The following is a 23,776-nucleotide window of genomic DNA, read 5'->3' on the forward strand; positions in this document are numbered from 1 at the left end:
ACGCCTTCCCGGGAAGGTGTTCCGGGCGCGTCCCACTGGGAGGAGACCCCGGGGAAGACCTAGGACACGCTGGAGAGACTTTGTCTCCCGGCTGGCCTTGGAATGCCTCAGTGTCCCCCCAGAAGAGCTGGAGGAAGTGTCTAGGGAGAGGGAAGTCTGGGGTTCTCTGCTTAGACTGCTGCCCCCGCGACCCGGCCCCGGATAAGCGGAAGAAGATGGATGGATGGATGGATGGAGAAAATAAAAGTTATTTGTCTGGAACCACAAAGGAGATGACCTGCTTGTCTGCCCTAGACACACTGGTGTGTAATTAGTGCTGGGCTTCAGAGCTGATTGGTAATTATAAGAAGTTATGGAGTTTTGTCTTTCCTTCATCATGCAATCGTCTGTGAGTCTGCCCAATTGGCAAGTCAAAAGGGACTGATTACGCCTCTGTCACACATGGGTGCTACACGAATGAAACACAGGGCATTAAATCTACATACCTCTGTTCACTTGACTTAATGAGAAGAGCTAGTGTGATGGATCTTGCATTAAAAAAAATCTGAATCATGAGATGTTTTTTGTCATGGCTCTTTGGATAAAATCACTGATATTGCTGAACCCAGTTAATGCTTCATATATTGTGCAAAAGAAGGCAACATGAAATCAAAATTTACTTTAATGCATTTTCCTGGTCTAATAGTGAGTGATTCATCAATTCATAATATTTAATCAGAACACCCTCCTCCTCTTTTAAAGGACTTTGATTGTTCACCGATGTCACTTAGGCTTTAAGATAATACTAACCAGTAACAAAATAACTAATTTCCTCTATTTTTCATTAGATTACATTTGCTTTAATCTAACACTTTACATTAATCTCCAAAATGCTAACGAATTTAATATCACTGTCAAACTGTCTGATCTTCAGCATAACACAAAATACAAAACATTTTCACACTGTACATGTATAAAGTTGTGATGTTTACATTAACAATTAAGCACCATAAACTAAAGCTACATGTAAGTTTATTTAGACAAGGTAGATAACTTTCAATTTGCACACAGAATATCATTTTTCAATCTATAACACATCAAGCTAATAAAAGTGGTTTCAAATGGCAATTTGCATTGACTTTAAATATATATATTTATATTTATTTGTTCTACATTGAGTCTATATTTATATTTTATAGTGCATTTATAGTATATTTATACTTTATAGTGCATTGGAGGATTGTGGATTGATCCATTTGTAATTAACATACAATTAGCAGGTACATACGTCTAGATGGCAATTCCTAATATCCCATCTGGCCAAGGACCCAGGGAGGAAATAACGTTATGCAGCTGCCAGTGTATTGCAGAGAATTACAGTTCGAGAGCTCTTCAGACAAATTCAGATAATTTATGGGTTATGTGTGATGTGTCTACAGTATTAAAACAATCTGTGAGCATTGCTGTTCAGCCCAGTAGTGCAGTTACTTGGTAAGATTATTATGCATATCAAATAATAAAGCATCTGTGTGTGCAAGGTTAAGGCACAGGAATGGATCTCAGTGGCTTCTTGTGTCTGTACAGCATGCAAAATGTGGGTGATACGATACCCCTCCCCCACCCCACTTTTCTGTCTGTTCTTTTGTTCTTGCAAAGGTGAGACATTTTCTCAGAGAAAACAGAGAGCAGAAGGCTGAGGAATTATGGGATATTAAATTGTAGTGTTGATCAGAGTCTAATTTCAATATAACTTCAAACTGTTAGTAGTACACTTGAATGGACTGTTATATGGAACATAATTATGGAGAGAGACCTTGTGTCTTTGCATACATGCTGTCTTATATCTGGCAATAGCAGACAAGATTGGATGCATTTCACCTTTCATCACACACGTCTTACACACACACACACACACACACACATACAGGGAGGTCACTGCTCCTGTATGTTCCTCTTGGCTGGCCTCGGCCCCCTGTGTGAGTGACAGTCTGTCAGTGTGAGACACAAACCGGCCCGGGTCACTTCCTCTGAGTCTGATACCAGCACACTGTGACATCCTTAATTCAACAGCAATGATAAGCTGACATCACTCAAACATTCCTTGTAAATGTGTTGAACTTGTAGTCAGGGTCCTTTAACAAAAAAAACATGCATTTCTGAAGAGTTGAGATTTCGAATTTTTTTACATTAAAACTTAATACATTTTTGTTTTGTTGTACTCGTTCCAGACTCTTAAATATGAAAATCCATAAAATGTTATTACAGTTTCATATTTATTGTTTTAAAACCTGTTTATCTAAATGAGTAGTGAAATAATCATAACCATTGCATTTAATCTTCCAAATTTATTTAAACATTGTTTAATTTCTACACACATTTTTATACTGTGTGTGACAGTTGTGGTTTCATTTTAATGATTAATTTTGATATTATGATCATCAATTTTACTACTAGGTAAGTTTTATCCAAAGTTAGTGTACGTCAGAATTAGTGAGCATTTATTAATTAGTGAGAATTAGTGAGCATTTATTAATTAATGATGGCTGAATCATTCATATCTGTGTTTGGTTGTAATGTGTTGAACTGGTACCTGGTCTGTACTTTTCTGCATGTCTTATTGAAGCCTGTAGATCTCATACTGTATGTCCTGAGTCCAAACTCGCATGCCTTGGAAGGGTTCTGTATGTTCATTTGATACTGTGACACTATCAAACTTGAGTTGGTTTTCTAGCATGCTTGAAAAGTCATTAGCAACTCTCTGAGGTCTCCTGCGCTGTCCGTTTGCGTATTAAGTATCAAGCGGCCCATCTGTGGGGCACACCATGGAGTCTCCACTCCGTAATCAGATCTGCTTTCTGAAACATCAGTAGGGTTCAAGTAATTTCCTTTCCAGGAAATTAGCAGTTTTGTGTCCTTTTGTTTGCTTTCATATTGGCCTAATAAGGAAGATATCGTGGAAGTGACCAGGCTAGTTGTCATATAGGTAAATTGTTGCATATATTAAGGAATATATTAAGTAGTAGTATTCAGTAGTTCAAGTATGCATATGTTTACTCAAGCAAGGGGTTATGTTGGTTAGTTTCAAATGTCTACTTCATAAAATAAAATAAATAAATAAAAAATAATAATTGAAATGTGAAGCCCATAAATGTTTTTATAAGAAAATTATTTGTTTGTTTGTTTGCTTGTTTATTGTTGTTAAATACAAATAAAGCTGCTTTTAGAAATATTGACTGAAGTAAAAAGTGAATATTCAACATATGTTATGTTATGTTATGTATTTTTAAGAAATGCTTACTGGGGAGAATGCAACTATATAGCATTTATTTAATTAATTATTATAAAAAAAAATTGTGCATTTGTTTGTGTATTTATTTAATTATAAATGTAATACATCTCAAAATTTGAATTTTCATCTCTATATATTTTATATTATATTATTATATTATATTAATCTACAATGATAAATAGTGAATTAATGGAGTCACAACTGTGTCCCATGTTCTTGCTCTATACTGTGAAAAATACTGTTCTGTCTTTTTATCTGTTCATTCAAATTCTTCCATGTCTATTTCTGATTAGCCAATTATGCCCAATTCATACTTGAAGTCATCTGTTGAGCAACTGTAAAAGCAGGCGCTGACTGACTGCTGACAGGCTGAATGGAGTTAAATTGCACAGCAAAACAACACAGCGTGGCGTGTATTATGGGGTTGCGTGAGTCGGAGAAGATCTTTAAGCAAGCGTGTGTTTGGATGTCCATTCACACACATCTGATGTGCTCTTGAAGAGTGTTCAGGTGTAAAGGCGTGTGATATTTTTTCTATTCGCCTAGTGGAATCTGACTCAACACATGAGGAATAATGCTAATTGGCATGTAACAGGAAGAGCAGGAATTACACACACGTTTCGGGAGATAAAAAAAATCTCACGGCTGGTAGCTCATTAAAGGGTTGTTATAATTTGATTTATATCTGTCGTTCACACATTGAACTTCTCAAACAATGTACCTGGTTTTACTCAGAAGGTGCAGGTTTGGCTATAATAAATGCTGTGTTTGTGCTCCCGGTTATTTGATTCATCTTAATATTGGGCTTTAGGTTTGATTGGGAGCAGAAGTCAGTTTTGGACCTATGGTGGCAGCCGCCATGTGCCACACCTGTAGTGGTGAATTAACTACACATAGAGCATGACAGACCCGTGCCAGCCTACGCTCAACTGCCAGATGAATTCATCAGGCTTTGGATCCGCAAACATGGGATGCAGGACAAAAGATTCACAGCCAATAATGTGGTCTTTGATGACTATGTTTTTGTCTAGAAATGTGTTTGGATTGGCACGCTAGTGTGCAACACCACTTTTTGTGCTTTTATAGTGGAAAAATACAGCAACGGGGGTCTTTCTGTCATGTCTATGTATATTTTGACGATGCTAACAACTAGACCTCGCTTAGGTTCAGAACTCAAAAATTAATTTCCAGCAATGTCAGAATGTATGAAAGTCACTGATACAGACTCTGACCTCCTCTTGAACCCTGATACATTGGATTAGCAGTTACTATTCCTCCCTTGATTTAATTTAGAAATATTGCTTGGTACATAGTGTGTGTGTGTGTGTGTATTTGTTTTGTCTATTTATAAGGCTATTGTTTGTGGTGTTCCTGCCTGTAATGATGGCAGATGTAAGGTTAATCTTTGTGTAATGTGTGTAGGAGGAAGTACCAGATAATAAGCCCCTGGCACCGGACGCACTACATCTATTCTTGTCAGTCTGAAAGAGAGAAACATGAATGAAGTTCACAGTGGAAGATAAGCCACTACATTAGACTGTGTGTCTAGAACACTAAATCCATCTTCTTTGTTTGTTCTTCTTTGTACCATTCAGTCGTCATCTTCTGCTTACCTTTCTTACAGTTTCCTCTTAAACTGAATCCAAAAGACAGCCACAGAATGCATTGCACTGAGAAGTTAAATCCGTGGCTAGAGGAATGTCACACTTTTGAATTTTAACCTTTTAAATGTTAAAGGGATAGTTCACCCAAAAATGAAAATTCTGTCATTAATTACTCACCCTCATGTCGTTCCAAACCCATAAGACCTTTGTTCATCTTCTGAACACAAATTAAGATATTTTTGATGAAATCAGAGAGCTTTCTGACACTGCATACACAGCAAGGGAACTACCACGTACTGTAGTAATGCCCAGAAACGTACTAATGACATCTTTAAAACAGTCCATGTGACATCAGTGATTCAGCTGTTATTTTATGAAGCTACCAGAATACTATTTGTGTGCAATGAAAACAAACATGCAGAAATTAGATAAAAAATAATTTATTAGTATATTATTCAGTATTTCTATATTTATTAGAGCAATGTAACATGGTAAGCTCAGAAACAAGTGTAAAATCAAACTGTATTGAAATCATGTATGAGTTAATTTGTGTAGCACATGGAGTTGCTACCTATGTGGAGCATTCTGAAACGGTTCATATGCTGCCTTAAAAGGCAACTCACTAGGCTTTGGAAAAGAGCTTGCGTCTCTCTAGAGCAGAGTCCTTCATTAAAGTCATTAGTGAGGCACGATGGGACACTCCTACCAGAAATCAGCTGAAATAATGAAGCAAACCCACTGAAACGACAAATCACCTTCAAATCTGTCTCTCGTGCTCTCTCTCTCGCAAAGTGCAGTACCTATAACTAGAGGCCAAGGCCGAGACACCATGTCCATTGCCCTTCAGGAACAATCAGTAGTTTTTAGCATTTGGTCAGGTGAGAGTCAGCATGTACAAAAAAAGGCAAGTTCAACCCTGAACCTTAGGTCTTCCCTCCTTTTATTGTTGTATTGCATAGCCTTGTTCTATTGTGGTAATGGTTATGATTAATGGTGGCTTGTTCAACAGCATTTTTGCCATGACATTTATTGGTGAACCTTGAAGTGAACTCAACTGCACAGCAAAACCAATAGCTAAACTCAGGCCTTGGTCTAGTTTTTTGCTTCAATAAGGATCAATGGTTTTGAAGGTCTGTAGATTCAAAGCTGAAGTGTGTAATGTTAGCGTACTAGTAAGAGTGGTATGCTAGCAATTGCTTGATTTAAAAAAAATTACATCCTGACTAGCTTAACAGAAACATTCGGTTCATTCAAAATCGCATACTGTAGAGTAGGAACTACATTTGAATTTGAACTTAAGCCCAAAGTACACGGAAAGACACGGATAAGCTCAACTGAGTAGATGGTTACTCGCACGCTGAGTTCTGTGCACACGCAGAGAGCTGCGTCTCACAGACTGAAGTTCGAAGTTCCTCCTGCTCCTGAACGAACGAATACAAATCACAGTTTAAACAAACAGAAAAAGATGTGAAAGAGACCAATTCAGCACCCGCTGTATTCTGGTGTTCAGGGCGCACGCAGAGACACGTCTCAAAATGCTTGAACACCGAATTTGTCTCTTTTTGCTCTTGTTCCGACAAATACACACGAAATATGTCAAAATACCCATCTTGTAAAATATGTTCAAAAAAACTGATTGTTATGTCTTAAGTAAACCGTTGAGAAAAAAATCGGAAGTGCATTATATTTGATGTATTCATTGTATTATATTGGATGTATTCGTTAAAAAAATTCATACAGTGGACTAATAGTGAAACTGATACATAATAATAATTAAAAAAATAACAAATAATGATTCAGACATTTTGACCTGACCATGTTTTGCTTGCGTGTTTTTTTTTTCCTTAATTGCTAATGCAACCTTTTCACACCACAGACTGAACAAAATCAAGCATTGCTTGGTAATTGGTCAACAAAGTATTGATAGTTGTGTAAATATTGTCATACTGACAGTTGTCTGAAGTTTTGGTGGATTGTAATCCATTACATACCTTACATTATCAAGATGAATTTGTTCTGACAGTTTAACTGTCATAATGTGAGAAATTTGGAAGGTGTCTGAATAAATTTTGGTTTGATTGTATATTTAATATTTACAGTGAAGACTATGCAATGCTATTTTACATTTAATATTCTGTACCTTGACACCTACAAACCTGAAAAAACTTAAACATTGTGTAAATAGCACAAATAAATAAATAGAACGAACATACAGATTAAACAATTTCAAACAGGTCCCACTGGTTCAACCTGCACTGGGGTCCCGCGAACCCCTACTATGGCCCTGTGTGCATTGCATTACACTTTTTTTGTCACTGTGAATCTTTTGGATGCACTGAATTTGTTTTGCTCTAATCGGTTGTTCCACAAGGTGGCAGCACTGGTCAGGACTGTTGTTTCACAATAGAAAACAAAAATAAAAAGACAGAACAACAACAACAAAATAGCAGAGATTGCAACAACAGACACCTGCATTGACAAGCACTTGTGTGAGAGGTTTATGAGAGCTGCAACTTTAGTTTTAAAGAGTACAAAGTCATTTTTATCTGTCATAACCTCTGGAGAAAAATAGATCAAACACTGGACAAAGATGCATGTGTTAACTGCCTGCTTTCGCACATACTATCAAAGGAGTATACTTAAGGCTAGTTTACACATACAAAAAATGAAGTATACTTTGGGCTTTACTTCACAACTGTCAAAAAGTATGTTCTATACAGTATAAATATGAGTAGAATGAATGAAATTCGGATGAACTGAATGAACCATGTTGTTTTTCCACTTTACTATGAATTTGAACTCTTTTGGTTTACTGTTTTTCACAATTTATATACTGTAGTAAGGAGATATTAGATTCCGGACGCAGCAGTTGACTGCTGTTTTTCCCACCAATTGCAGATGGTGGAAGTGTTTGGAAAACCTATTTGAAGTCATTTCCGTTGCAATTTCTAGTGCCACGGTAACTCTGATGAAATCCAACAGTGACCAGGAAGAGCAACAAGCCCCTACGTGTTATAGCATGTTAGGTTTAAGTTCTCGAAATAGGGCAGGCAATGAAGACAAAGAGACACAACCCTGTCAAAAATCTGTTCTCATTCTGAGAATATTTCATTTATTCACACTCCTGTAATGGAAAAACAATTCCCTACATCTACATTCAGTACACATGATGTACTCTATGACAGCATGCGGTATGATCGTACATATTGAGAGTGCTTGCGTTGGGTTATTGTAGTGAGGCACTGAGACTAAACAAATGTTTTGTTGACGCAGTTTGTCATAACCCATGTCATCCATGGCTGGGTCCTGCTGAAGGACTCATTAGTTAGACATACACAGCTCCCTATGATATACGTGCCTGCTATTTCAAATGCATTATTTATTTTTGTAGCTGAAAAAATAGAGAAGAATGAGAGGCATTTATACTGCTCTAAGGATCAAACCAAGGTTGGTGCTAATGGAGAATTTAATTATGTTGTGAAAGGTAGACATTCGCCTGCAGGGTGAACTCTGTCAGCGTTGTGTTGTGTAGTCAAACTCCCACTGCCTGATTCCCACAGAATAAGTCAGTGGCACATTGCCACCTTAAACCTCTTTGAGTAGTAATTCTTTGTCCCTAAAGAGGAATTTGAATTTAATGCAAAAGCACACACATAAGCAATGGCAGTAGAGATGGTTGAATCTCTATGGTGATACTGTGTAATCAAAGTTACTTATATGTTTGATATGTTTGGGGGGCAAGGCGAGGGAAGGCATGTACTTGCAGATGCTTATGCCTTAGGTGTTACATCTTATTTCTGAAGTATAATTAGGTTTATAAAACTTAAGGTGAAATTTGTAATAGCAACACCAAATGGAGTTGAAAAAAAAAACCTGTTTTAAAAAAAAACATTTTTGGTAATTGAAATAAAGCTGAAACTTAAATGAATATTAGAAATTTTGCTTTGACAAATAACTAAAATAATTAAGTTTATAACTGAAATAAAAACTGAGGAATCAAAAAAAAAAGCACATAACAAAATTATTAAAACTTAAACTAAAATTTAAATGAAAACAAAAAGCGAAATATGAAAACATATATAATATTTAAAAATAGTATATAAATAATAATAAAATAACAATGAATGTCATTGGATGGATAAACAGTTACCTTAGCATTTTTCTAAATACTGTATTTGTTATTTAAAAAATATTAAATAATGTTTTAATGATAATAATATATGTATTATTCCTTTTTAAATATTTCATTTATAAAAATGTTGCTTGTTCTACTTGCAGCAAAAAAGGTTTGTCAAACTGATAATTTTCACACCAAGTTCATAGTGGTGGATAATGTGGGAATGCCGTATTATTTTAAACAATTAGCCCAAGTTATTATCATTACTAAACTGTTTGTTTGCAGTCTGTTATGCTTGGCTTATACTTATAATGAGACAAAACATTTTTTCTGGCACACATTGACAGTACTGTAATTTGCACCAAATTCACTTATACAGAAAGTCCTTGCACTTTTTTTTCTCTCCATCTCTCACTCAGTCATGCATTTTGTTAGGGGACTAATTGCCTCTCATTAATTTCTTGCCACGTTGATTAATCATTGCAGAGACTACAGGGAAAATAGCATGTATGCAAATAGTTAATAGCCTCTTTTTGAATATCTGAATAGTTAAGGGCACGGCGAGTTAGTCATCAGTCTCCAAGTAAATCTAATGAAGAAAATGAATTAAAATAATAAAAGAATGTGTGACAGAATCTGTGTGGTTCCTCTTGCACCGCGAGATGATGGTTGTCGACGGGCGTTTTATACACTCCTGCAGCTGCTTAGAGAGTCTGAGCTCTAAAAAAAATATATGCTAAATTCAGATTTTCAACAGAAATTAAAAGTTGTAATGATTAGGAAGTCTTTCTTTTTTGATTAGACATCCATGTGCCATTGCCATTGAGCTCCTACAGTGAATCGATGGGTGACTGAGCCTTTCGACCATGTGCTCAATATGAAGATAAGATGATTTCGGTGTTGTGAATGGGATCGTGTGTCAGATATTGTGTTTTTGCTCACACATAATACCCTGAAGAATCCTTTCTGATTGCTTGACACTTCCCAGGTGGGATTTCACTGTTACGCTCTCATGCCTTTATTCCTTTTGGATTCACAGTGTCGAGAAACTCAAAGTGTGACTCCCTTACAAATGTGCCATATAAAAGACTATAGTCAAGTGTCTTTCACCAGTGTTTAGCTCTTTTGTCAGACAACAACTGTCTGTACTTTTTGGATTGACGTAATGCTGTTTGTGTGTACGTCTGCCTGTAGCTGTTGCATTTTCCGCTGTTTAGTCGACCGGCCTAGAGGTTCTCATCCAATTCTTATCTCTCATGCCACATGTGTTTAAGCAAACACACATGCAGTCTTATCACTTCTTTGTGCTTATCTCACCTGTACCAAATCATTCAGCTTGGAGAAAATAAACAAGCCTTTAGATATGTGTCACCTGACGAGAACTGACACAAATATGACAGCTCCGACAACACGCGCACACACACACACACATAAAAACACACACATTGTACTCTCCACCATTGATGTTAGCTGTGATTCTGCTCTCTACTTCAACATTCCGATGTACTACATGGTCCTCTTGAGGCAGAGCTGGTATAGTGAGTCTGAAATCAATATGATGGGTCTAAGGTTACTGCGGTACAATCCAGTTTCAGACCTTGTTATCAAACCCTGGTGGCACCTGACCTTTTCAGAGTCATGTATCGAGGTGGAATGTGGAGGTAGGTTGGTGAAGATTTGGCGGCTACGTTTCATCGACTTTAATGACCTTTAATTTCATATCTCACTGGATCGAATTTAACCAATGTGAACTGCAGAGTTTCTTCACCTGCTGATCTTTTAGACAAGATATAAATCTATAGAAATCAATGGGCTGTTTCTCCACCAGTGGCTAGTCTTTGACTATAAATGATTTTAAACCACTTTCTTAGAAAGTAACATATGTTATGGGCATAAAACAAGTAGCCAACCTTCAAAACCAACCATGGTGTGCTTATTTTGCAGTCCAGTGATTCAACAACTAAAAATTAAAACAATTTAAAAATGTAACATTTTTAACAATTAACTTTAAGTTAACAAATTTACTCTGAGTGATAATTAGATGCATGATAGTAAAAGGTAATCTAACTGTAAAAATAAAGGAAATAAGCATATGCACATAAATATACAATGGCTGATATATATCCAGTATGTCTCTCTAGAAATGTACAGCCATATGCTTGACACCTATTAGTGTATCCTCAGAAGTAAAGCAATAGCATTATTCCCATTTGTTCCATCTTGTCTTAACCCTCATGCTGCCATATTTTTTGTGGGTGTAAGATTTTAGTTTCCTTTATTTTGTGTCTAAAAAATGTGCTTCAACAAGACACAAGCATTATTCTTGGTGCTGAGGATCACATCTGTTGAGTTTGCTGCACAGATGACCCCAGCCAGCTCTGAAGACGAGACTCAGCAGGTAAAGAGTTTCCATCTCTGTGTGCATATTTTGACTTGTTTCCTAGTTACCAATAGATTAAATTGCCCATCTGGTAAATGCATCTAGCTCAATGATCCCTTGCTCTTCAGTCTTCTTGTAAGGAAAGTTGCAGGATGCCTGGATGACTTGATGAATGTCTGAGAGCAAAGGTCCCTGTCATGTTGTGTCAAATGTTGAGGTCGTTCAACAGCAGTTGTACTTCTGACAGCCTGAGGCTCCAAATACTAAGCGCTACCCCAAAGCAAAAGAAAATAAATGAAACGGCCACGCTTTGTTGTTGAATTTCACAAGAAATGTGAAATGAGGGTACGGAATCTTAAAGAAAGTCCTGCATAATTAAGCTGGTTTTCAGTTCTGCCTCACAGGAACCACATAGCTGAAGGAAAACTGCTCAGTCTAGAATGAATCATGTGTAAAGTAGCTCCAGTCTAGAATTTTTTTTATTCTTCAGCATTAGCTAATAAATTCACCTGTATGATGACATCTACAATATACGACACAATATGCATGAATTAATGTGCATTATAAATTTACTATTTTCATAGATTTTTGCTGGGTTTCTGTGTGGACCAGTAAAATAAGCTTAAACTAATCACAAAAATATTTTCAGCAGTGGCATGTAGGGTATTGACCTGTCAGTTATTTCACAAACCTTACAGCATAAAGGTAAAGGGGTTTGTGTGTTCCCTCGGGTGTGATTCTGTCTAAAATAAATGGTTAAAAGGCTGAGTACTCTGGGTTTATAACAAGCTCATTTAATTGGTCTGGCAGTGAACCTGCTGATGCGGGTGAGCGAATTCTGATGTGCTGGCTTTGACAGGTGTCAGGTGCAACATGTCAGATGTCATTATGATTGCACAAAAAAATATATTATATATATAATAAAGTATAATATATAATTAAAAAATGTAAATAAATGAATAAACCATGTAATTTTTTATGCTAATTTTACAACCCAAAAGTTTGTGTGTGTGTGTCTGTGTGGTTTGAATTCTATTGATATTTATAGTTCTACCTCTTATTAGGTGAATGGGCGTGAATTTTCCAAGTCTGGACATGAGGGAGCAGTGGAGGCCATGCGCAAGGATCCCATTGTGGTGCAGGTGTTGGGGCCCTCGTCCCGGAACCAAAACAGCCTACAGGAAGTGTGTGTGGTGGATGTGTGCACTCAGACAGACATCACATTTGAGCACATCATGGCTCTGGCTAAGATGAGACCCACCACCCCACCAGTGCCAGACATCTGCCCCTTCCTGCTGTCGGACAGGTAATGTTAAGGCAAGACTGTTAATTAGATTTAGACTTAATCCTCATACTGTTTATTGTACTGTGTTTTTTTTCATTATATCATACAATATATATTTTTTAATCACAATATATATATTTAGTAGTAGTAATAGTAGTATTTTTAATTAGCGAATTTTAATTAAATAAAATATAAAAATAAAAATATAAATAAATTATAATTCTACAAATATAAATATAATTGCAAATATATGGGAAGTATATTAAATAAATACATTTATATATAAATATATAATATTATAATTTTATTATTTATTATAATTGTATTTTTTTATGTGTGTGTTTCTGAAATATACACATACACACACACACACACACACGTATGTTATTGTCAAGAATTGCTTCATCACCAGGCAGAAGCCCTTACCCCCTTCCTCCTCATGAAATATCCCCCACTGCCATCATAAAATTCACTTCAGGGCCTATGTAATTATTGCAGTGGCTTCCCTTACACATTTCCTGTAATGAGTTGTATACAGGGTGATTAAAACCTAATGGAGTACTAAAATATCAAACATGCTGGCACAGAGCTTTCTCTTGGTGTTTTATACCCTTTTACAGCTTTCCAAGTGCTTCAGTTTGTCCAATAAGGCATGCGTTTTGTTTTGATTTATTTATGCTAATCTGATTGTCTGGCTACAACTAAGCAAAATCAAAGATTAAGCTCATTGGTGTGTGTGTGCTTTCCACTGATTGCTTAGGATCTTGGAACAGTGCATTTGCAATTGAACCCCAGCTTGATGTGTTAACAGATTAATGATTACTATTTGTAATTACATGTGCCCCAGACTACAAACAAATTCTGTTATCTTCTGTGGAGTGTAACGCATGGCTTCAGGCTTGGTCTATATTTCAGGCATATCAGGCATAAACTAACCTAGTGTATAATGTTGGCTTCTCTCTTTCTCTAGTTGTCATTCCATTCAGACTATGGAGCATGAATATTTTGATTGTCCAGAATATGTGGCCAGCACTCAGGCAGAGGTGGACAGGGCAGTTGAATTTGAGTGTGAGGTAAGTAAAATGCTTTCTGAAACAATTTGAATAGTAATGTATAGACACCTGGGGTGAACCAGTAACTAATGATCAGCCCAGCTATTTACACCTTACATGCATCTAAAATGTTTGGGGCATAATGGAGTGATTGAATAAATAATTACAATATACATCACTGTCAAAGAAAATTTATATTTATATTTATTTTTATTTTATCCAAAAGGAATACATATATATATATAAACAAGAATACTTTCTTATCTATTCTGTGGCATTTTAAAATAAATAAATACATCCATTTAAATAAAAAGTTAACAGAAAGAGTTTTATGGTCAAAAGATGTGTTTTATTTAAGTACTGTAGTCTCATCACAATTGTGTCACTTTGCTTAGTGTTCAGTTTTTAGTTGTGGAAATAAATGAATTAATAGTTTACCAAAACCATTTAAATTTTAGTTGATTATTTTATAAATACAGCTATTTTTATTGCATGTATCACATAATTTACAACATTCAGATTTATTTTTACCCAGAAAGGATACATAAACATACATACACACATGAAATTCATTTATACTTCCTTATCTATTTTGTATTATTATTATTTACATACCATTATACGGTTGTTATTTATGTATTATTTCAGAGGATTTACTGGGTTCATTTAATTGTAAAAACTTCAAAACTACGAGTTTCAAAAAGGCATTTTCCTTCGCTATGAATGATTCAAAGTAGCATGTTACAGATGGAGAACCTTTAAACTATGCCAATATGACTTTGACTAATAAACAGGGGGCAGATTAGACTCCGCTGACGTGTGATTAGTTTTATTTTAGTGGCATTAATGTTCTTTCCTACTGGATCTTGAGCTCATTTTAGAAAAACAAATGCATATGTGTTAATGAATCATTATTATTATTTGCAATAATTGAAGTATAGCTTGTCAACAGATGTTTCATCAAAAGAATGAGCTTTTTTTTGCTTTTTTTAAGCAGAAATCGTTTTTCTATTAGCAAATTAGTGCCGTATTTTCATTCTTGGATCTGTTATGCAAAGTAAATCAAAATTGCATAGTGCATAAGTAGCTACAGTATATGCAAAATTTATAAGCAGAGATAACTGTCCTCCATGGGTCCTGCATTAGTCTGCTTTGCTTCATGCCCGGATGAGCCTCTTCCATGCGAGATAACTTCAATCTGTCCATCACGAGGACATCTTTCATATCAGACCAAGTCTGACAGAACCACTTTAGCTCTCCGAACATGGCACATATACTGGATTAATACTATGATCTATAAAATTATCACTGTGATTCGCCAGTTTCATCACCGCCTGCACTAGTTTAAGGGAGATTGTGTGGATTACTTTGCTTAATGGCTTGGTTGATCCTTTTTGATGAGCATGTGGTCTGTACAATAGACTTGCAGAAAATATGAATTATCGCCGAGCTTCTTGAGCAGATCTATATGAAGCCACTTTAAAACTGCTGGTGATGAATTGCATCCATTTTGCGGACTGACAGCAACCCAGATTCAGCTGAAATATGAGAGTTAGCCTATTTTTAGGATGTTGCACCGTGAACATGTTGATATCTTATTTTTAGAAATGATTTGCCGAATAAGGATACTTGACAGTGAGGTGTATGTGTTCGTGGAAGAAATGGATAAACCTCATATAGTCGAGGTGGTAAATCTGGTTAATGTGGAGGGTGGGGTAGCTGATGTATGAAGCAAGTGCTCGGTCAGGACCGTCGACCGATAAATGAGCCGTTCTGCCTGAGGCCGGTCTTACTGGGATGTCGAGCTGTGGCTAACTGCTCTCTTTTGACAGATGAATGTCTCTCATGCAGTGCTGTCATTCCCATTCTTGACATATAGTCCCCTCTGCCTGCTTTATTATATCATATTTCAGGGGGGTGCATCATTATAGGACACGTTTGATGTTCATTGTAGGTGAAGGAACCATTGCTGGTCATCCTTCTCATTCTTATTTAAAAACAAACATTGAAGATGACTTGACTACTCTGAAACAATGCAATTGGTTGATGAGTTTAGAATCTTAAAAGCATTTTAACTAACAAAACTAAAGTGATATGTACTGAGCTGCCGTATTTTCTTACTAGTTGCTTTCAAAAGAAGATGTTTCTGTTCATACTGGAAACTGTTCATTCATGTCTGTTCCTCTTTCTTGCACTTGAAATAGAAAAGAAACAGGAAACTATCTGGTTGTGTTAGGTATGAACTGAATGGCTGTGATGATGACTTGTATATCTGGATGTTTATGTGTTACAGGAGGTTGAACTCTGTCGAATGAACAGCCAGGAAAAGCTGGGTCTTACTCTCTGTTACCGGACTGATGATGAGGACGATATAGGCATTTTTGTCGGTCAGGTGGGTAGTTGTAATTGTTTTGCAATTTTAAAATTGTGACCATCATTTTGACATGGAGTGTTATATATTATTTTATTTTATTTATTTATTTATGCTTTTTATTTTATTAAATTTCTTTTGAAGTTTTTTGCTGAAAAAAAAAATCAGGGTTTTAAAATTTGGTAAAACTGCTGTAAAACTGGTGATGGACGGACAATAAAATAGTTCATGTTGTCCAAGTTTCTGAAGGTTAATCATCTCCTTTAACAAACCATGTGTTGAACCATAAAAAAGGTGACATTTTGTAATAGTTTCAGACTAGTTTTTAATGCAGCAGTTCAATTTACAGACAAAGATCTACTGAAATTGAACTGAATAATGTGTTTAGAACGGAGAATGGTAATTTGGAGATCTGTGTTTAATTCATTAGCAGTCGTTGAAGTCACCTGTAGGATGTGGCACTGAGCATCAAATCTGATGCAGGCAATCAAATTATTCGGACAGCAATTAAAAATTTTCTGAAAAGTAATCAAAAGATAAAAGCTCAGTTTGCTCCACTTTCATCGTTCTACATCACTGTAGACCTTCACTGAAATTAAAAGTGTTTAATATGGAAAAGATTTTCCTAAATTCAAATGGCAGACGAAAGTCTACCAGGACTGAGCCAAGCATGAAGAGAGCAAGTCAAGCTTGGAAAATAATTCTGCATACAGACAGTTCTTTGTCAGTGTTTTAATTGCTGATTAGCAAGGAATGGCACTTTTTTATCTCTCACCTAACTTGACATACAAAAGGAAAACAAATGCTGAAAACAGGGACTGCATTTCAACAGAGAGAATTCTACTTTATTGTACAGATGTTGCCTGTTCTTACACCATTTCTCTCTCAGAGATATGTTAATGTGGAGCACCTGATATCAAACAAGCTGAATCGCTTCTCCTTTTTGTATCATCTCCAGAAAATGTATCATAAACAACCTACAGAAAAGTTATGTATGTTACGTAAATATTAGTCATTAAAAATGCATTTAAATGCGTATAATGTACTGCAACATTTTTTCTTCCTCCTCTATCAGCATGTCTTTGATGTGTGAGATCTTCATTTCAGAGGAAGAAAAGTTAACTTGTATAGATTCTTATATACATTTTTATAAGGAATATGGTTGTTTTAATTAACATTCTGAATATATAAATATGTGTTACTTTTGGGGGGGAAGCAAGAAAAACATTCCCACATCCTTTATATATTCTGTGCTGTATTCACTTCCAGTCATTATATATTATATGGGGGCATATTGCCTTCTTTTGTAAATAGTCTGAAACGAATAGATTTTTTATCATATTAGAACAGATATGCAAATGAATCTATTACAATACTGAATTCTTTTTGTGATAAGTCAGGGAATTATTGTTGGTGTGTTCAATTTACATATTTACATATTGATGGCATGTTTATTGTGCTGTTGATAGGTCGAGCTCAACAGCATAGCTGCGAGGGATGGACGCATCAGAGAGGGAGACAGAATTTTACAGGTGGGATACATTTAATTTGGTTACTCACATTTAGTACTTATAAGTACTAAGTACTTATTCACAACCTAATTGTACAACAAGGTATTTCCATCATCCTATTGATTCTGATGATGGTCTTGATGATGTGGTAGGTACAGTGTGTAACATCAGGTAATATGCTGGAATAATTGGTATAATATAAAAAATATGTCTTTTTTATTTTTTACTTTCCAAAAGGTCAGATGTTCTTGCTTGCAATGTACACATACTAGCCTATTTGGAATGTTAGATTATAAAATCATCAGGTTTTGCACAAACAAAAAATTTTATTCTACTTTTAATCATAATTTAAAGTCAACTGGAAAACCATGATTAATTGCACTTAAATATAATTTTTAAATGGTTCTGCTTTTGCAGAATGTAGAACGAGTTGGTGTGACATTCAGCAGTGACAGTAGGGTTAAAGGTTTGGAAAATTTATAAGCAAAAGGAGATAAAGAGAGAGCGAAATTCAAAGGACTCAAGGCATCTGTGGATGTAACAGTGAGGGAGATGAATACAGTGGTTCAGTGCACGTCTGTCTCACTCTCTCCACCCCTATTATCTTCTTTTGACAGTGCCATTACTCTATAGAAGAAAAGATGAACGGCACCTGTCAAAGGCTGCTTAATTGTGTGCCTGGGCGTGTACCGCCACAACAGCTTTTTATAAATGCTGTGGCTCCTGCAGCCCAGTCGGCAGTCTTAGTAATCGATGCAAAGTCTCTCCTCCAGTAAATGCATAATTGACTAGAGGTTGTTATCTCAGAAGGGGGGCCTAGTTTTGGGATGGGTGAGGAAATGAAATTTTGCACCACTTCTGTCACTGATGAAGTGTGCTTCCAGTACTCTCTCATTATTTTTGTGTGTATGTAATTGTCTCTCTGTGTCCATGTTTCCTCCAGATAAATGGTTATGATGTGCAGAACAGGGAAGAGGCTGTCACTCTTCTCTCAAATGAAAATTCCAGATCCATAGTGTTGCTTGTCACCAGACCTGAAGGACAGGTGAGACTGATAGCCAGTCTTAACCCACATTAGTGCCATAGTTCTCTTTGTGTGCCATTTTAATATAAATGTTTTTGTGAGCCAATCACCTGAGCCATAAATGCCATATATAAATGCTATATATATATATATATATATATATTCCACCAGAATACGCACCTGTTTTGAATGGTCTTCAAAGTAAAAATATCCTTTTTGCAGTTATGTCATCTACTATTGGCACCTTAAAGTCATGAGAAGCCAAATCTTGACCCTTTGGTTAGTCCAAAAGTTGTGAACCCTGCTGGGATCTTCTCTCTTAGATGGATGGAAGCTGGCTTGATGAGGACCATCAAGATTTCCTAGAGGAGCTGAAGATGGAGATTTTAGAAGAACAGAAAAAGGAGGGAATTCTTAAAACAGCAGGTTGTGTAAAGCGGGTAAGTGTGACCATATTTGCTTAAAGTTCCACAGGACCAAGCCTTAAGAAAGGCATTAAGGGGTTGTGTCTGTTCTTGTTTTTCAGTCTAAAAGATATGAGGATGCCTCAGCAAGTACTGATACAGCAACATGTTCCTCAACCATTCTGGAGAAGGACAGTGGTGTAAAATGCAGCTTTGAGGAAAGCTCTGAATGTGAATCGCTCTTTCATCCCCAAACATGGACTCAAAAACAATTTCGGGATAGGTGGGAAGCGGGCTCTCATTTGGTTCCTATGGACACAGTTAGCTTAAACAGGCAGGAGAAGGGTCAGGAGGGGAGGTTGAGCGAGAATGGGGTGGAGTGTGACCATTTTCAGCAACTCTTGGAGCTCAAGTGCCAGATCCGTAATGGTGGAGAATGCGGGTTGGTCTACAGGCGAAGCAGTACTATCGAGTGCAGCCTGACGGAGCAGGGAGGAAGCGGAGTGGCACGGGAGCTGCACATGCTCAACGAAGAGCTGCGTAGCATTGAACGTGAGTGCCAGAGCATCATGCAAGCCCACCAGCTGCGCAGGAGCAAGCACGACTCTCCTCGAATGGATAAAGAAAAAAGACTGCGTCGTGGCAAGCTTGCAGATATTAATGAGTATCCTGAGAGACTACAAAGTGAGAAGCTCAGAGATAAAGACAGCTCTAGTGCCTACAATACAGCTGAAAGTTCCCGTTCAACTCCACTGGGAACAGAATGTTCACCAGATCACTCTCTACAGCGTCGAGTCCATATGACCAACCAGAGGAACCTTCTGAGTACCCAACAATTGCAGAGTCCCTACAGTAGTCCCATCTTGTCATTACCCAGCCAAAGTAGCCCTACTTGCAGTCGTGCCCATACGTACACCAGCTCCACACCACCCTTACAGACCCCCATCACCAGTCCTGGTTCACAAGGACCCAGTCAGGCCTTCTCCAGCAGCTTGGAGCAAAGCCCCAGCAACCCTTCGGAGTCAGATCCAGCGCTTCCAGCTGATGATGAGCACTGTGAGAAAGAAAGAAACCGGAATAGGGTTGCAGCTGCTCGTCACTACCATTCGCCCTGCCACAGCAACACCACAACCCAGCCTCCCAGCACACGACACTACCAGAGTTACCTACAGCTCCTACAACAGCATTCCTCTTCCTCTCTTGAGTACTCCCAGAGCCAGCTTAGCCTCCTCAGCCTTCGTGGACGGGCTGGACCCACGCCACCTGGCAGACTTGAATGGAAGGTCAAAGTGCGAGCAGACGGAACAAGGTATGTGGCACGTAGGCCCGCAAGGGACCGCATCCTGCGTGAACGAGCTTTACGGATCCGGGAGGAACGCAGCGGTGGGATGACTACAGATGACGACGCAGTCAGCGAGTTGAAAATGGGTCGATACTGGAGTAAAGAAGAACGCAAGCAGCAGCTAGCACGGGCCAGAGAACAGCGGCGCAGGAGAGAGTTCATGCAGAGGAGCCGGCTTGAGTGCCTCAGAGAGACCATGGGGACAGCAAGTGGAGAGGTCAGCATCCTGGAGCTCAGCCATAAGAAGATGCTGAAGAAGCGAAACAAGAAGATCCTTGACAACTGGATGACCATTCAAGAGCTCATGAGCCATGGAGCACGAGCCCCCGAGGGTACCAAAGTTCACAACGCCTTCCTTTCTGTCACCACAGTATAGTGAAGAACATGACCCAAGGCTGTGCCGGTTTATGTACTTGCCTCATTCCAAGTGGCCATTGTATAAAGGTGAAGATGCAGATATTTTTCATGTTTTGTGAAACTGAGTAATACTTGGTGAAAACTCATTTCAGCTAAACTCAAGACTTCAAGAAATGTGAATGTTCAAAAACTCTTTTCATATATTGACACGTTGACACTACCGTTACAGACCTCACCGTGTTTTCGTACTAGAATGTATAAAAGACAGTTTTAATAGGATTTTGCGCACTACATTGTGGTTTAATGTAGTGTTTCTTTCCATGAATTTGCATTTGTATTTTATAAATGGCAAGTTTCCATGCGATATAAAATACAGTACTTGAATACAGGCTTTTGTTGCCATTACATCTTTTAAATCTGAAATGTATATATCTGTAACTGTTCTTATCAAGATCTTCATGGGTCTTCATTGCAGTTTAATGGGTGTACGAGAATCGTTTGCCATACCGCACGATGTTACCATTTTAATGGTATTGTATACAATACGTACGGTTTTTGTATTGTTCTGTATGAACATTATTTATATTTTTGAGTCTAATAAATTATCTTATTCCATCTTTATAATGCCAAATGACCCAATCTGTATCTCAGTCAAGCACTCTCATTGTGCCTTGCATAGAGGCTCATTTTTCTACCACAGGTTGTGAAGAGACACCTAGAGTAATCTTGCTGTCATGTTTTAAGTCTCTTTTTGATGTGTTAAACAACTTTATAGCCAGGTCTATGTGTTCTATGTGTGCTACATGAGGAAAAAGGATAATAAATTATTGTTATATAACTCAAAAATGTGTCTTGTAATCCTTCTTTCTCAAATAATGGTTTCTAGGCTTTAAAGTTTTGTTCAGCTTTTAAAGATATTTGTGGCTTACAGCTTTGATGGTTTCATTTTCTTAATTGACTGCTTGAAGTAATTTAGCTTGGAGTCAGGAACTGCATTGCTGAGATAAATTTCGATTATATCGTTAGATTCAGACAACACTGGCATTTGTTTGATTCGCATCGGCATCTCACCCAAACACCACACCTGCCATTGTTAAACTGACATTGTGACCGACAGTTGCATTAAAATCAAATCTGTTTGACTGTAAATGCAATTCTTTGCATAAATACTTAAATGTTCATCTGGCTGTCAGACCATTAAATTTTCTTCCCCAGTTAATGAATTGTTCAATCTTATTTTAGGCATAATCCACACAAAATTGTTATATTTATAGTTAAATGCTTAATTTGCTAATAGTGTTTTTTAAATAAATATAAGATATATTCTTAGAAAACAAGTCTTATCTGATGCAGTTTTGCTCGCACAAGTAAATAAGTGATTTTAAGTATGAAGGAAACCAGTCAAAATACCAATTAGACATGACAGTAGGACACAAATAAAGTTAAATCTATTAATCTAACATTCTATATAAATACATAAAAATATCATTTCATATTAGCTTGGTAATATGTGCAGATTATTTTTACACTGATTGTTCTGAATGGATGATAGCTGCCTGAGGTTATTAGGATGGTTTGTGTGTGAGGGAGGTTGGAGGCTTTTTGAAGTCTAATGTTTTTCATCTTTGGTATGAATGTGTGCTGCATGTAAAGACCTGTCTGCCTCTGTTTCAAAGTGATAACCTTTGTGTAGGTTTCATGCATGGGTGCCATAAAACCTCAGCTGCATTGAGTTGCTTGTTCACTGATTTCAAGGAGAAGCTTTTGAACAAATCCCTGTTGTAGCCACTAGCCACCAAATATGAGTAAAAATTGACTTTAGTAAGTAAATAAAGCAGTTATTTACCAGTTAGTAATCTAATACCAGTTAGATTATGATCCATAATCACCTGTAATACATCTTATAGAAAGCTCTTTTGTGTTACTGATTAACTAGAAGGAGTGTCAACTAAATGTATGCCACAGGAGCTCAGAATACGTTCTTGAATACTTCAGCATCTGGACATTTGTGTGATTCCATCGTCTCATCCTAAATCCCTAAATTTTTAGCTGTTCAGTCCTTAGATTCTTTCTATTTTTCATGTTTTCAATCTTCATCCTAAGATGAACTCTCAGGTTTATGAACTTTTCCTAATTACTGGCTACAGAAATGGTTCCTGCATGTCTTGCATTATTGCCCTGATGTGGAAGGATATTCTCTCAAACTGAAGATGGTTAAAAGATGCTGTATTATGTATGTGTGGCAGTCGTTTACCTCGTTAAGGTTCTCTTTCATATTTATTTATTCATAAATGCTCATTATGACTGACAGAGTGGAGACTTGTGAAACGAGAGAAGGGATATCAAAGTAAGTGCCTTTTTCCCCTTGCCGTCTCTCTCTCTCTCTCTCTCCATACTTTACTACAAAGAACAATGGAAAGCACAGCTGTCAGTCTATGTGATGTTCGCACTTCACCTAGAAGAAGTACAGACCAAAAGTTTGGACACACCTTCTCATTCAAAGAGTTTTCTTTACAGTATTTTCATGACTATGAAAATTGTAGAGTCACACTGAAGGCGTCAAGGGCTATTTGACCAAGAAGGAGAGTGATGGGGTGCTGCGCCAGATGACCTGGCCTCCACAGTCACCGGACCTGAACCCAATCGAGATGGTTTAGGGGTGAGCTGGACCGCAGACTGAAGGCAAAAGGGCCAACAAGTGCTAAGCATCTCTCGGGGAACTCCTTCAAGACTGTTGGAAGACCATTTCAGGTGACTACCTCTTGAAGCTCATCAAGAGAATGCCAAGAGTGTGCAAAGCAGTAATCAAAGCAAAAGGTGGCTACTTTGAAGAACCTAGAATATGACATATTTTCAGTTGTTTCACACTTTTTTGTTATGTATATAATTCCAAAAATAATTCCACATGTGTTAATTCATAGTTTTGATGCCTTCAGTGTGAATCTACAATTTTCATAGTCATGAAAATAAAGAAAACTCTTTGAATGAGAAGGTGTGTCCAAACTTTTGGTCTGTACTGTATATATATATAGAGAGAGAGAGAGAGAGAGAAAATTCTTTA

At 37.2% G+C, this 23,776-nt stretch overlaps 1 protein-coding gene across 2 annotated transcripts in view; it reads left to right on the forward strand.

Annotated features, from left to right (window-relative positions):
• Positions 1–21,539, forward strand: part of LOC132098876 (PDZ domain-containing RING finger protein 4-like) — a 53,726-nt gene extending 32,187 nt beyond the window's left edge. For both annotated transcript variants that reach the window (XM_059505143.1, XM_059505142.1), the window contains exons 2-8: positions 12,434–12,675; positions 13,625–13,727; positions 16,000–16,098; positions 17,547–17,609; positions 18,532–18,633; positions 18,936–19,052; positions 19,139–21,539. In XM_059505143.1, coding sequence (XP_059361126.1) covers positions 12,485–12,675; positions 13,625–13,727; positions 16,000–16,098; positions 17,547–17,609; positions 18,532–18,633; positions 18,936–19,052; positions 19,139–20,734 — 2,271 coding nt within the window. In that variant the 5' untranslated portion in view covers positions 12,434–12,484 and the 3' untranslated portion in view covers positions 20,735–21,539. The remainder of the gene's footprint in view (positions 1–12,433; positions 12,676–13,624; positions 13,728–15,999; positions 16,099–17,546; positions 17,610–18,531; positions 18,634–18,935; positions 19,053–19,138) is intronic.
• Positions 21,540–23,776: the final 2,237 nt, after the last annotated feature.

Source organism: Carassius carassius, chromosome 22 (genome assembly GCF_963082965.1).
Source record: "Carassius carassius chromosome 22, fCarCar2.1, whole genome shotgun sequence".
In the NCBI taxonomy this organism is placed as follows: domain Eukaryota; kingdom Metazoa; phylum Chordata; class Actinopteri; order Cypriniformes; family Cyprinidae; genus Carassius; species Carassius carassius.